This window comes from Coenobita brevimanus, chromosome 100 (genome assembly GCF_032717465.1).
Source record: "Coenobita brevimanus isolate Jiangsu-jjx chromosome 100, ASM3271746v2, whole genome shotgun sequence".
Lineage (NCBI taxonomy): Eukaryota > Metazoa > Arthropoda > Malacostraca > Decapoda > Coenobitidae > Coenobita > Coenobita brevimanus.
The window spans coordinates 38105206-38121337 of NC_137053.1; the positions used below are offsets into that span (position 1 = coordinate 38105206).

A 16132-nucleotide genomic window follows, 5' to 3' on the forward strand; every position below is an offset into this window, starting at 1 on the left:
CTTAAATCTGGGTTGGATGGAATCACAGAACAGGTCCCACTCGCAGAACAGGTCCACACAACACACATAATGAAGTACTGAACAGCACATGCTACACCATGCAGATTAATCAAGAGTCTAGGGCACCTATGGTACAACTCCATAGGGGTTGTCTCTTATCTGCAGTTGACAGGTCTGCTTGGTCAAGTGGACTGGGGTTAAGCAACAATCTATCTATCTATCTATTGCCAGACGCCTCAATCCCGTTCGGGGTGGGTACAAACAAATCGCCTCCACGTCGCCCTGTCCCCCAACATTTCACTGCCCCGCTCCCAACTCACACCCCCCTCTCTCATATACCTCTCCACCTCATCCCTCCATCTCATCCTCGGCCTCCCCCTCCCTCTTCCCCCCTCCACCTCACTCACAACTCACACCCCCCTCTCTCATATACCTCTCCACCTCATCCCTCCATCTCATCCTCGGCCTCCCCCTCCCTCTTCCCCCCTCCACCTCACTCACATACACTCTCTTCGTCAGTCTTTCACCCTCCATCCTCTCCACATGGCCAAACCACCTCAGTGTGTTCCTCCTAATGCTTCCTATCACATCCACATCCACATCCACACCACAATGCTTCTTTATATTCTCATTTGTCAGCCTGTCTCTCCATGAGACTCCACAGGATCCTCTTAAATAACTCATTTCCACTGCTCTCACTCTTGACTTGTGTCCTTCCAACAACGTCCAAGCTTCACTTCCATACGTTAGAGTTGGTATCACAATACTGTAATGTCATGCAGTAACTCTTTCACTTCCATGCTCACTTCCCCACTTCTTATCACTGCTTTCAAGGAACCAGCAACCTTTCTTCCCTGCTGTACCCTTTCAAGCACTTCACCCTCCAAACCTCCATCCTTACTCATCACACTACCCAAGTACTTAAACGTACTCACATTTTCCAGTTCCTCACCATCCAACCTCATTGTACATTCACTGACTTCACCTCTCTCAAAGACCATCACTTTACTCTTCCCTACATTCACCTTTAGATTCCGTTTCTTACACACTCTCTCAAACTCATCCACAAAGCCTTGTAGCTCTCCTTCGTTTTCACTCAACATCCCAGCCACCATTTCTGAGGCACTAGTCAGTTTACCCATCTCCATCCTGACTGTACTTCTAAGCTGTACAGTTGATCTACTGAGTATATATATATATATATATATATATATATAAAATAATAATTTGGTTTTACGCCTGGTATCCCTGAAGGGCTAAGGCGTTGCCCCTGGGTAAAGGACTTTTGGACTGGAGCATGTAGCATTTTGTGACTGGATGCCCTTCCTGATGTCTACCAATGACCCTTAGTTGGATTCGATCCTCAGACCCTTCGGTCAGTGCAGAGCGCTCTAACCCACTGAGCCACGGCTGCTGATGTCATTAAATCCACTGAAATTTCATGGACACTGTGACATCACATTCCATACCTCCTCATTAATCTTATGTGGTGGATCTTGCACTGGATCAGCAAACTCTCCATTCATGTTGTGTTTGTACTAGGCTCTCTTTAAGTCCTTATTTGTAACAGGTAACATTTATGCATTATTCTTAAATGATTAGTCACTGACCACTTCCTGATGTTCCTGTACTATGTGCTTTGCCATCCTGAATATTTTATCTCTCCCTTTCGGATCATTTAACTTGTCAGTTATTTCTTCCCACACAGTACCCTAGTCTTTGCCATATTTATTTCAACTATAGCCCAGTGCTTATGCAGCCAGACACAGCTCCTGACCTTGAAACAGTATAACATGTATGGCTTCATATTGCACCATCACTGTATTTAAGTTCACTACATAAGCCAGCTGTACCCTTTCAAGCACTTCACCCTCCAAACCTCCATCCTTACTCATCACACTACCCAAGTACTTAAACGTACTCACATTCTCCAATTCCTCACCATCCAACCTCGCTGTACATTCACTGACTTCACCTCTCTCAAAGACCATCACTTTACTCTTCCCTACATTCACCTTTAGATTCCATTTCTTACACACTCTCCCAAACTCATCCACCAAGCCTTGCAGCTCCACTTTGTCTTCACTCAACAACACAGTATCATCTGCAAACAACAGTACAGGGAGTTTCCAAACACTATCCTCTCTCACCAGGGCCACTCCAACATCCACTACACTACCTTGTACCTCTTTCATTACCCCATCTATGTACAGATTGAACAACCATGGAGACATGACACATCCCTGTTTCAACCCAACCTTCAAAGAGAAAAATTCACTTAGTTCACCATCCACATGCACTGCAGCCTTAGCACCAGCATGCATACTCTTCACAGCATTCAACAACTTCCCATCTACTCCATATATTCTTAATACTTTCCACAATCCTCGTCTATCCATCCTGTCATATGCTTTCTCCAAATCCATGAAAGCCGCATACAACTTCTTTCCCTTCTCTAGAAACTTTTCCACTAAAGATCTAAGAATGAATAACTGATTTACACAACCTCTTCCCTTCCTAAAGCCTCCCTGTTCTTCTCCAACTAATTCCCCTGTTCTTTCTCTAACTCTGTCAGTAAGTATACCATACACTTTTCCTATTATACTAAGAAGACAAATGCCCGTATAATTACCAAACATTTATTTTTCCCCTTTTCCTTTGTACAAGCGAATAATTATACCTGACTTCCAATCCTCCGGGACTCTACCTTCCTGCCAGGCCAATCTGCACATATTCCACATCCATTCTACTACTATCTCTCCCTCATGCTTCAGCATTTCACCACACACTCCATCAATTCCTGGGGCTTTCCCCAATTTAACTTCTTCATTGCTTCCACAACTTCTATCCTACTGATTTCTTCCTGTCTTCTCACCTCACTCCTTCTCCCAGCCATTCCCCAGCCACTTATATTCTTATTACTTTCCATCCTGTATGTTCAACAATTCCTTAAAGTGTTCTCTCCATCTACTCACTTTTTCTCTCTTCTCCACTAGTAATCTACCATTTTTATCTTTCACTCCCCTGCTAACCTCACTTCCACCCTGTCTTACTCTCTTCACCTCTTTCCAGAACATTTTCTAACATTCCCTCCACTTTACACTCAAATTCCTTCCAAATTCCTCATCCACTCTCTTCTTACTCTCTCTTACTAATCTTTTCACCTCTCTCTTTCTTTCTACATATAACTCTCTCTTCCGCCTCTCAACTTCTTCCATGCCCTTATTTCTCATCCATTCATTGTATGCTTTCTTCTTTTGTGTCACAGCCTGTCTCACCTCTTCAGTCCACCACGCTGTTCCTTGCACCCCCCTCCGTCTTCTCTTCCTCCCACACACCACATCACATGCTGCACATATTTCTTCTATAAATACCCTGCACACATCTTCCACGTCCCCCATCTGCTCCAATTCATATTTGCCCAATCGTGCCTCCACTTCTCTCTTATACTCTGCCTTTTTCTCATCCTCTTGTAACCTTTCCACTCTCCTTGCAACTACTCCTTCCTCTCGTCTTTCCCTTCTTCTATTTCTCCATCTTACTTGGATCCTAATTCTGGCTGATACAATATATGATATGATAATCAAATCTTTTAAGTACAATATCTCACGAATACCTGTTACCTTCTTATTCTTCTATCCTTTCATGGTCAATTTTACTTCTGTCACTGGTACATCCTCAGGCATTCTATTACTATTGTGATATTTATTTTTTACTTGACACCAATAAACAGTCTAGTTAAACTGGAAAATTAATGGTAACTTTAACACAAATGCAGTCTATGCAACATATCATAAACACAATTACCAAATAATACAAGAATATTGTATGGTGTACTGAAGCATCATAACTCAAACCACTACAGCTCTTACCTGAAGCACCAAGATGCTACATGGAACCAGACTTTTGGCAGAGTTGGACACTGTGTTGCTGCAAGGGTCAGGATGAGACCTATTTTACTCTCTGAGGATGGCAGAGGAGAGTGATTTGCATCTGACAGTGGCTGCAACTCTTCTGGTGCAAAACTCTTCATTTCATGGTGCACTGAAAATAAATTACAGTAACTGAAAATGGCTATAATACAAGATATTCTAAAGTATCTTTCATCTGTAGTTTGTTTGATGAAAATGGTAAGTTTAGAATAAAACCCTTCATTTACTGGCTCAAAGTATTTAGTGTTAAAAAAATGTACTAACATGTGTCTGTATTAAGCTCTCTTACCTCCTAATGATCCTAGCTCTCTGGTTAAAAAAAAAAATCAAATCAAATCAAATCTGATCAATGTTGCAATACAACATCAGTCCCATTCAGTGCCAGTTGTGTTCACTGATACTCAACCAAGCCTCTGACGTTGGTGACAATCTAGCAGACCTGCATGGAATATCCACGAGGTTATCAATATGTGGTATGTGGTGGCGACCATCATCCACTCACTTGATGTAATGCTGCCTGCTTCTTCCTTAGCCTTTATCATTCTTTTTCTGTGCCTGCCCTCCTCTCTTCCTATTTCTCCCATCTTTCCTGTCACTTCTTATTACTCTTCTTTCCTTTTCAGGTGGCTTTACATTGAGTGACAAGCCTAAGGGTTTCCTGCACGCCAAGAAACCATTTACAATGCTGGGTGGTAACCATATAACCAAACCATATGTGCTCCCTACATGTCAACAAGTGGGTTGGTGGAGGGTTAGTGCCCCTTCTCGTAAAACAAATAATTCAAAGTCAAATGGTCACCCCTTACGGGATTATGGCGTCTGGCAACAGACAGATAGATAGATAGTATCAATATGTCCACTATCAATAGCTGTGGTTCTCAAACCTTCTGCATCACATTCAACCAAATAGGGTTGGTATAGGTTCGTGACACCAACCCTTCTTCAAGTCAATCAATCAATCAGATAATCTCTCCCTCTCTCTCTCTCTCTCTCTCTCTCTCTCTCACACACACACACACACACACACACACACACACACACACACACACACACACACACACAAACACACACACACACACAAACACAAACACACACACACACACACACACACGATCAGCCAGAGCGAACGGACGTGTCTCTACCGCTTCTTATCCACCGCTGCAAACCTTAAGTAGTTTTCAGGAATGATGTTTGTCCTGTCTCCTTTGGTACTGTCTTAAGTTTAAAGTATTGCAAGTTAGTATATACTACCAAAAATGTAAAGAGTTATTGTCAGTGAGTATACATGAATGTTTACAGTATTTTCGGTAACAGCTGTTTAGTACTGTAACCAACCTCAAATATGGCTGACAATGTTAACATCACGGAACTCGAATTTCCAAGATTTGACAGTGAAACAAATGTCATGGATTTGGTTAAAACACTGATCATAAGAATCAGTGAACTAGAGAAGAGAGTGGAGGATTTAGTATTATAAAACATGCTTGAAAATACTGAGAATACCATAGAGAGTCTGATTCAGGCCAATGAGACGGCAAACCAGGAGATCGAGAATTTGAAGCGAGAAACTATTGAATTAAGGAGAAAACTAGAAGAAAGCAGTAACAAAACAGAGAAGGTGAGCAGTGCGTTAGAAGAGCAAAAGGCAATGAGGGTACATGTGGAAGTAGAAAAGAAAGAAGTGGTCAGCTTAAGGGAAATCATTCAGGAAGAAAGGGAAATGAACAAGAAAAAAGTGGAAGAAAATGTAGTAAAAATACTGAAGAAAAAAGAGAAAATAGTGAGAGAAACTGCAGAAAGGAACAGATGCATGGTAATATTTGGAAACAGGGAGGAGGAGGAAGAAAAGGTTAGATCCGTCAGACTCGAGAGAGACACGAATCTGGGGAGAAAAATACTGGACAAGATCGATCCCGAAGGAAACAAGTGGGAAAAAGAAACTGAGGAAGTATGGAGGATAGGGCCATATACAAATGGGGAAGCAAGACCAATGAGAGTTAAGCTGTCATCAAAAAGTGTAGTAAATGATATACTTAAAGCAACCTGCTAGGCAAAGAGGTAGGGATGGAAAATACTATAGATACTGAAGATTTGAATGAATAAGAAAGTTTTAAAATTTTTGACGGAACAAGTAAAGGAAAAAAAATGACAAGAGTACAGAGGAAGAATGTAAAACTTTTTTTTGGAGAGTGATAGATATGAAAGTAAGGAAGTGGTATGTGAGGAACTAGAAGTGAAGGAAACAAGGGGGATGGATATGAATATGAAAAGGGGAAGAATAAGCAAAGATAAAACCAGTGCAGTAAATCTAAGTAACATGCATAGTAATGTAGATGGGTTAATATCTAAGAAAGGGGAAATTGGAGACTATATACTGTACATGAAAATAAACCAGAAATTGTTTGCTTGGTGGAGACTAAATTGCCCCGAGATGTTGATACAAAACTGCTTGGATGGAACAATTATAATATTTGGAGGAAGGACAGAGAAAGCAAGTTTGGGGGAGGTATAATGATTTAAACTCGTAAAGACTTAAGAGCAAAAAATATAGAAACTGAAAACACTATGGCTGAACTTTTGGGAACTGATATGGAGGACATTTTTTTATGGGGAAAAAATAAATGTAATAGTATTTTATATGCCCCCCAAAACGAGGGCATGGACAAAAGAAGATTATGAACATTTAATAAGAGAATTCATTATTAAACTAAAGATGTTAACTGAATGATGGATGGATGGATGGTTAATTGAATGAAGAAATAGAATAGTAATAATGGGAGATTTCAACTGTAGAGAAGTTGATTGGGAAAGTATGGATGCTGGGAACAATGAGGAATCATGGGGAAATAAATTAATGGAATTGGTAATAGAAAACATGTTAACCCAATTAATTAAAGAAAATACAGTACAAGAATTAAGGGTGATGACGAACAATCAAAGCTCACTTAGTATTCACTAAGGAACCAAATAATGTGAACATAACCTACTAATGCCCCTTTGGTAAAAGTGATCATCTGGTTATTGAGATGGATGTATCAGGAGTAAGGGAAGGGGAAAAACATGAAAAACACAGAGAAAATAGATATTATTATGGGAAGGCAGAGTTTGCTTCCTTGAGGAACTTTTTCCAAAATGTACACTGGAGTAAAATGAATACGATCACAAATGTTGATGAGATATATGAGTTTCTGACAGTAAGTGTTTAAAACAAGAGTTAGTAAATATGTCCTTAAATATTCCGCAGCAATGGAAAGGAAGAAAGAATGGTTTAACAATAGATGTAGAATGGCACATGAGGCAAGAAAAAGAACATGGAATAAAATGAGAAAAAGGTATAGTGAAAGGACTTGGGAGGAGTATAATCAGGTAAGAAATGAATATGTAAGGGTGCAGAAAGAAGAAGAAAGGAAATATGAAAAAGACATTGTAACTAAAAGTAAGAAACAGCCAAAACTATTATACAGGTTTGTAAATGGTAAAATGGAAGTTAAGGACAGTGAAATACAACTGAGGGATGGAGATGAAACTTATGAATGGGAAGAGGAATTGTGTGAAATAATGAACAACAAGCTGCAGTCAGTTTATGTGTTGGAAGGGGAATTTAGGAACCTGAAATGGAACCCAGGATGACAGGACTGGCAGAAATTACAGTTGACGTGAATGAGGTGCTGCAGCTGATGAGGGAATTGGATGTGAGAAAAGCAATGGGACCAGATGGTGCAGCTGGATGGATGCTGAAGGGATGTGCAGACCAGTTAGTGTGGCCTGTTTATATCATCATCAAGACCTCACTGGAAAATGGACAGTTACCTAAAGACTGGAAAAGAGCAAATATTGTGTCAATCTTCAAGGGAGGAGATAGGAAGATCCACCCAATTACAAACATGTATCACTTACTAGTACTGTTTGTAAAATCTGTGAGAAAATTATCAGAAAAAGATGGATAAAGGATTTAGATGAAAATGAAGTGATAACACCAAGACAATTTGGTTTAACGGAAGGAAGATCATGTGTTACTAACCTATTAAGTTTCTACAGTAGATAATAGATGTCATACAAGAGAGAGAGAGGGACGGGCAGATTGTGTCTATCTCGATCTCAAGAAAGCATTTGACAGAGTGCTCAATACGAGACTGCTGTGGAAGTTGAAGACCTTTGGAGGGGTGTATGGGAAACTATTAGAGAGGATGGGAGACTATTAGATAGGAAGGCAGATGAGAACAGTCATAAGAGACAAGGTGTCGCAATGGATAAACATGACTAGTGGAGTACCCCAGGGCTCTGTCTTAGCCCCAATAATGTTTCTGATATACGTAAATGATTTGCTAGAGGGTTTGAAGAGTTCCATGAGTTTATTTGCAGATGATGCTAAAATCACAAAACACATTAAAGGTATTCCATCTATCTATCTATCTATTGCCAGACGCCTCAATCCCATTTGGGGTGGCCACAAACAAATCGCCTCCACGTCGCCCTGTCCCCCGCCATTTCACTGCCCTGCTCCCAACTCACACTCCCCTCTCTCATATACCTCTCCACCTCATCCCTCCATCTCATCCTCATCCTCCCCCTCCCTCTTCCCCCCTCCATCTCACTCACATACACTCTCTTTGTCAGTCTTTCACCCTCAATCCTCTCCACATGGCCAAACCACCTAAATGTGTTCCTCATAACGCTTCCTATCACATCCACATCCACACCACAACGCTCCTTTATATCCTCATTCGTCAGCCTGTATCTCCATGTGACTCCACAGGCTCCTCTTAAATAACTCATTTCCACTGCTCTCACTCTTGACTTGTGTCCTTCCATCAACGTCCAAGCTTCACTTCCATACGTTAGAGTTGGTATCACAATACTGTCATGTAGTAACTTTTTCACTTCCGTGCTCACTTCCCCACTTCTTATCACTGCTTTCAAAGAACCAGCAACTTTTCTTCCCTGCTGTACCCTTTCCAGCACTTCAACCTCCAAACCTCCATCCTTACTCATCACACTACTCAAGTACTTAAATGTACTCACATTTTCCAATTCCTCACCATCCAACCTCGCTGCACATTCACTGACTTTACCTCTCTCAAAGACCATCACTTTACTCATCCCTACATTCACCTTTAGATTCCGTTTCTTACACACTCTCCCAAACTCATCCACCAAGCCTGCAGCTCCCCTTCGTCTTCACTCAACAACACAGTATCATGTGCAAACAACAGTACAGGGAGTTTCCAAACACTATCCTCTCTCACCAAGGCCACTCCAACATTAAAGGTATTGATAGTTGTAAAAAACTGCAAGAGGACTTGGAGAAACTCCACAGCTGGAGCCAAACTTGGTAAATGGATTTTAATGCCAAGAAGTGTTATGTATTTGAAATGGGTATGAGTGAAAAAAGACCGCACTGGACTTGTAAAATGGGCAATGAGATAATTATTAAAAGAAAAGATGAGAAAGATTTGGGAGTGATTATTCTGGATGACCTGTCACAAGAAAAGTATATAAACAAAATCATTGGAGGAACTTATGGATTACTGACCAACAGGAGAGTGGCTTTTAATTACATGGACGATAATATGCTGAGGGAGTTCATAGCGGCCACGATAAGACCAAGACTGGGATATGCGGTTGTGGTATGGTCACCTCATTTGAAGAAAGCATATTGATAAACTAGAGAGGGTTCAACGGATGGCAACGAGGATGATACCATGCTTAAGGGAACTCGGCTATGAGAAGAGATTGGAAAAACTGAAGTTACCAACAATGCGCAAGGGAAGGGAAAGAGGTGACTTGATCACAATATTTAGAAATGTAATAGAATTGGAAAGGGTGGATACAGAGGATCTTTTTGTGCTGGATGATGGAAGAACATGAGGTAATGACTTCAAGATGAGGAAAAAAATATATGTCTTAATGATCTTAAAAGGTTCAGTTTCCTGAATAAAAGCATAAGTATTTGGAACGACTTAGACGAAAAGGTGGTGCAGGCAAAAAATATTCATGTGCTTAAAAGTAGACTAGATAAATGTATATACAGAGACAGGACGACACGAGCTTAGCTCAACTCCTGTATACTACAAATAGGTAATGCAAGCGGCAATGCAAGCAGAAATAATGAACAAACGTTTCCAGTCAATTTTCACTAAAGAAAAGGAGCTTGTGGAAGGGGAGGGAGTGATTAGAAATGTTCCGGTGATGAAAGATATAAAAGTGGAGGTGCAGGAAGTGTATAAATTACTGGAAACTCAAGATGTAAGGAAAGCCCCAGGACCTGATGGAATTTCTAATTGGGTACTGAAGGAATGCAGAGAACAACTGGCGGATAAAATTCACAGTTTAATTGTATGCTCACTGGAAGAGGGGAAAGTGCCAAAAGAATGGAAGAGGGCAAATGTGGTACCAATTTACAAGGGAGGAAACAGGGAAGAACCCCTGAATTATAGACCAGTGTCTCTAACCAGCATGGTCGCAAAATTGTGTAAGAGAATCCTGAAAGACAGATGGATAAAATATCTGGAAGAGATGAATATTTTGGCTGAATGTCAGTTTGGATTCAGAAGTGGAAGGTCATGTGTTTCTAACTTGTTGAGCTTTTACTCAAGAGCGATTGATGTGGTACAGGAGAGAGATGGTTGGGTGGATTGTGTGTACTTAGACTTAGAGAAGGCCTTTGACAAGGTACCTCATAAAAGACTAATGTGGAAACTAGAATATATAGGAGGACTAAAGGGGAAACTTCTGGAATGGATGAGAGACTTTTTGAGAGACAGACAAATGAGGACAGTAATAAAGGAAAAGATGTCTGGATGGAGGGAAGTAACAAGTGGAGTCCCTCAAGGCTCAGTGTTGGCGCCAGTAATGTTCCTGATTTATGTAAATGATATGGTAGATGGAGTGAACAGTTATGCGAGTCTGTTTGCTGATGATGTAAAGATCTTGAGGAAGATAGAGGTTGAGGAGGATTGTAAAATACTGCAGGAGGATTTGGATAGGATATACAATTGGAGCCGGACGTGGGAAATGAAATTTAATGTAAAGAAATGTAAAATATTGGAAATGGGTAAAAGTACCAGGAGACCATCACTGAATTATTTTTTGGGTAATGAATTAATCACAAAAAGGAGAGAAGAGAAAGATTTGGGAGTGCTGGTCCAAGATAGTTTGTCACCAGAAAAGCACATTAACAAGATAGTTGGAGAGACTTATAAGCTCTTGACTAACATAAGAGTAGCATTTCATTATATGGATGAGGAAATGATGAAAAAATTGATAGTGGCCATGATCCGCCCCAGGTTAGAATATGCAGCGGTAGTGTGGTCCCCACACAAAAAGAAAGATATAAACAAGATTGAGAGAATACAAAGAACAGCAACCAAGATGGTCCCCAGTCTGACAGACCTGTCATACAGAGAGAGGCTGGAAAAACTGGATTTGCCTTCGTTAGAGGAAAGGAGAAAGAGGGGAGACATGATTGCGGTGTTCAGGACCACGGTGGGAGTAGATAAAATTGACAAAGAAGATCTGTTTATATGGGATAAGAGAGCAACAAGAGGACATGGAATGAAATTGAAAAAGTCAAGCTGCTTGAAGGATATCAAGAAATATAGCTTTCCTTACAGAAGTATAGACTTATGGAATAGCCTGGACAAAGAGATCGTCCAGTCTAAAAACATAAACGAGTTTAAAGTTAAATTCGACTTATTGAGAAACAGCGACGGAAACCCACGAGCATAGTACATTCCGTGTATATCACAATTAGGTATATTCTTAAATATTTGGAACGACTTAGACAAAGAGGTGGTGCATGAGAAAAACATTCATGTGTGTAAAGGTAGACTTGATAAATGTGGATATGGAGACAGGACAACACGAGCATTGCTCAATTCCTGTATACTACAAATAGGTAAATACAAATAGGTAAATACACACACACACACACTATCTCTCTCTCTCTCTTACAGTACTGGTCCAAAACATGAAGGAGAATACAAGACTGACAGCTAATGATTATTAGAATGGACTGATTTTTGAGAAATGTGAATGTCAGCTGCATTCTGAGATACAATCTGGGAACCTTATTTTTTGCATAACTGAGGTATGTTGAATTCTATTGACCCAGTTCCCAAGCTGAATTTTAAGATCTTGACCTTCTAGTTTGTATATACAAATCAGCCACCAAATTTCTCTTTTTGGAACAATTTATTTGAATAAGCATTTATATATAATGTATAACAATGCAGGTCTTCTCCATAGTAAGTCACTGAGGCACAGTCAGCAATGGAACACATGTTTGCCAAACTGCATCAAATGCATACAAAAGTTTTTTTTTTTTTTTTTTTTAAGCAAGAAAGAAAACCACAGGCCAGGAGTCTGCTAATTGTTCCAAGAAAAAAAGAAAAAAGAAAAACAAGAAAGCCAAATTCAAGAATCGGTCATTTTGAGATGGGTGGACACACTGCATTTGAAAGATTGGAGATCATTGGCAGTAGGAAATACAGACAGAGGGAGACAGTTCCAGAGTTGACCTGTTGCATACATGAAGGACTGGGATTAACGCATAACTCTTGTATTAGAGAGTTGGACAGAAAAGGGATGAGAGTTTGTTCCTAGCAGGGTGCTACATTCCCATCACAGAGGTGGAGGGATGCAAGCAGACAACTGGCGACCTCGCCAGGATGTTGAAATTGTCACGGGGTTTTTATGGTATCACTGTGTTTTTATAAATAAATGCTTAAATATTATTTAATTGATATTAATATTCAATAATATTAAAGAGCAGGGACAATGATTGTCTTGCTAAATCGTGCAACGATTCTCTAAGAACGAGAATTTAAAAACTTTCTCAACAGTACACAGCAGAGACTAATTACTCACAATTGCTGAATTACTGTACTGTTAGCCTCTGGAGAAAGTTACTTCACCCCTGACAATAAATAACTAATACTAATAATAATACCAGGCTCTTGCTGATGCTTTAACTCCTATCTGGCACAACGGATTTTAAGTTAATACAACAAGACTGGTCTAAGTACCAGTTATGAAGGCAAACGTTTATGCAAGCTAGGAGCTATATGGAAAATAAGCTAAATTTGGAGAAATGAAACAAGATTTTACTTTACATTAAGCTCAAGAAAAAGAACTGTTAAATTTATTGATTACAAAAAATAAATTTAACATTACAATTCAAATCAAATTAATGAGACGCACTCACTCACTCACGCAATAGCTAAATACTTACGCCTAGAAAAAAAACACCTTAATTAAACTCTTATGACTAGGGAAATACAAGAAGGAAATACTATAGTCGATGAATGCTGCGTATCACCCAAGCTGAACTAAGGATGGAAGTACTGAAGAACTCTGAAGTGGAGTTTGGGTACTAGCTGACCTCTCACACTGCTGGCACAGGACCTCTCTCCGTCGCAGCAACAACTGGACTGAATTCAAAATACATTGTATGGGCAAGATGCACAAGCCACCGGAAGAAGGCGTGGCTAACGGCTGAGGCAAAGCAGAGGCGAACAATAAAAAAACAATAGTATCGCTCAGTAGCGCACTTAGTGACGTGCATTAAATCGGTCACTTTTAAACAGCGACGAATGTTTTGAAAAGTATACTCCGAAATGGAGAGAGAAACGGTTAACTGAGCGATACACAGTGAGTTTTCCACTAATAGTTCGTGGCTTCTCACAAAACGGAAATGTCGCGAATTGATTCGTGACATTACGCCCCTACAAAATTAAATTTTTTCCTTATGGGAAAAAATTTGTGGATATATATATATATATATATATATATATATATATATATATGTACACATCCTAACTCAGTCACACAAGATTCACACTGTGGTGTGTGTGCTATCCTGCTACAGGAGAAAGTCGCACTCACCAGTGAGCGAAAAAACCTCGTATTTACGTTAACAGAAGCAAGCTTGAGGGAAAAACTCCGTGACGACGGTGAAAATCCTGTACTCAGGTCAACTGAGCGAAAATTCGCTACATTTACACTGACAACTAATTGTTGTGTAGCGTGGTGTATGTAATACACGGTGTAGGTGTGACAGTTGTAGTGTAACTGTACCTATGTGTAAAATGACACAGTAAATAATATGGCGACGACGAAGACAGAGGAGAAGAGGCGGAAGCGTGCGGCAGACGATCAGCTGGTCCGCACAGCAAAACTGCTACACCCATTGCTGAACCTGCAAAACCAATTAAGGTGGAACATCAAAAGTGTCAATGAGACAAAATTCTTATTACGTTACAATTACTCTCTCTGCCTAGCAATCAGTACATGCTACGAAAAGTACGCTCTAGCTGAAAAATACAAGTGACAGTCTAAGCTTCGTACATTCGAGGTCACCATTAATTATAGCACACGATTATGTCAGCAAGTTGAGAATCCTTGTGCAAACTCGGGTCTTCCATAGCCTCGAACTGCACACGGGTCCTCAACCCGTGCCCTAACCTACAGAACTTATATTAGTATCGGGGAGCTGAGAATCCTTGTGCAAACTTGGGTCTTCCATAGCCTCAAGTCGCCTCTGCGGAATTCTCACTTCCCCCTTAACCTACAGTACTTATATTAGTATCGGGGAGCTGAGAATCCTTGTGCAAACTTGGGTCTTCCTTAGCCTCAAGTCACCACTGCGGAGTTCTCTCTCGAACTCCCCCTTAACCTATAGTACTTATATTAGTATCAGGGAGCTGAGAATCCTTGTGCAAACTCGGGTCTTCCATAGCCTCAAGTCGCCTCTGCGGAATTCTCTCTCGAACTTCCCCCTTAACCTACAGTACAATACATATATTAGTACCGAGAAGCTGAGAATCCGTGTGCAAACTTGGGTCTTCCATAGCCTCAAGTCGCCTCTGCGGAGTTCTCTCTCGAACTTCCCCCTTAACCTACAGTACTTATATTAGTATCGGGGAGCTGAGAATCCTTGTGCAAACTTGGGTCTTCCATAGCCTCAAGTCACCTCTGCGGAGTTCTCTCTCGAACTCCCCCTTAACCTATAGTACTTATATTAGTATCGGGGAGCTGAGAATCCTTGTGCAAACTCGGGTCTTCCATAGCCTCAAGTCGCCTCTGCGGAATTCTCTCTCGAACTTCCCCCTTAACCTACAGTACAATACTTATATTAGTACCGAGAAGCTGAGAATCCTTGTGCAAACTTGGGTCTTCCATAGCCTCAAGTCGCCTCTGCGGAGTTCTCTCTCGAACTTCCCCCTTAACCTACAATACTTATATTAGTATCGGGGAGCTGAGAATCCTTGTGCAAACTTGGGTCTTCCACGGCCTCAAGTCACCTCTGCGGAGTTCTCTCTTCCCCCTTAACCTACAGTACACGTGTATGTACAGGCCCTGGACATACTGTGTCCTGTGGGGCCAACAAGTGAGACGTCAGGTCTACACTTTTGACTGGGAACCAGGCTAGTCCTTGGATTACTCAAATCTCTGAGGATGCCTATCACGGAACCCAGCATACAACAACTGCCCATGTTAGTCAGCAGTTAGTAGGCGAGACATCAGGTCTGCACCTACGTTATCACTTCCCTTGATGTATCTCACAACAAGGTTAAACTGCTGTAAATACAGTGTCCAGCGTGTCAATCTTGCATTAGCCGTCTTGGTCGTGCTAAGACTAGTGAGTGGCATATGGTCAGTTTCCAGAACAAATGATGCCCCAAATAAATAATAATAATATTTTTTAACACCATCAACCGCAGCCAAGAGTTCCTTCTCAACAGTACTGTAATTCCTCTCGGCGGGTTTTAGCCTACGGCTGAGGTATGCCACTGGGAAGATTCCACCTTCCGATTCCTGCATCAATACAGCACCTACTCCATCTTGTGAAGCATCAGTGCACAGTATGAAAGGTTTGCTGGAATCAGGCAACTGCAAAATGGGCTCCTTGCACAACATATTCTTGAGGGTGACAAAAGATCTCTCTTGTGCTTCTCCCCATTCAACGGTGTTTGAAGCATATTTCCGTAGCACTTCGTTCAACGGTTGGGCAATGAGAGCAAAGTTGGGAATAAAACTCCTATAATATCCCACTAGGCCAAGAAATGCCCTAACCTGTTTCTTGGTCACGGGTCTCGGGGCTTCTTTAACCTTTATGACCTTGTCACCCTGACACCTGCAGTGATTGTTGCCAACAATATGACCGAGGAACTCCACCTCACTGTGAGCAATCTTGCATT

At 40.9% G+C, this 16132-nt stretch overlaps 1 protein-coding gene across 1 annotated transcript in view; it reads right to left on the bottom strand.

Annotated features, from left to right (window-relative positions):
* nonC (serine/threonine-protein kinase Smg1) overlaps positions 1 to 16132 on the bottom strand; it is a 1312439-nt gene that overhangs the window by 608935 nt on the left and 687372 nt on the right. The window contains exon 28 of the mRNA XM_080284159.1: positions 3873 to 4044. Coding sequence (XP_080140285.1) covers positions 3873 to 4044 — 172 coding nt within the window. The remainder of the gene's footprint in view (positions 1 to 3872; positions 4045 to 16132) is intronic.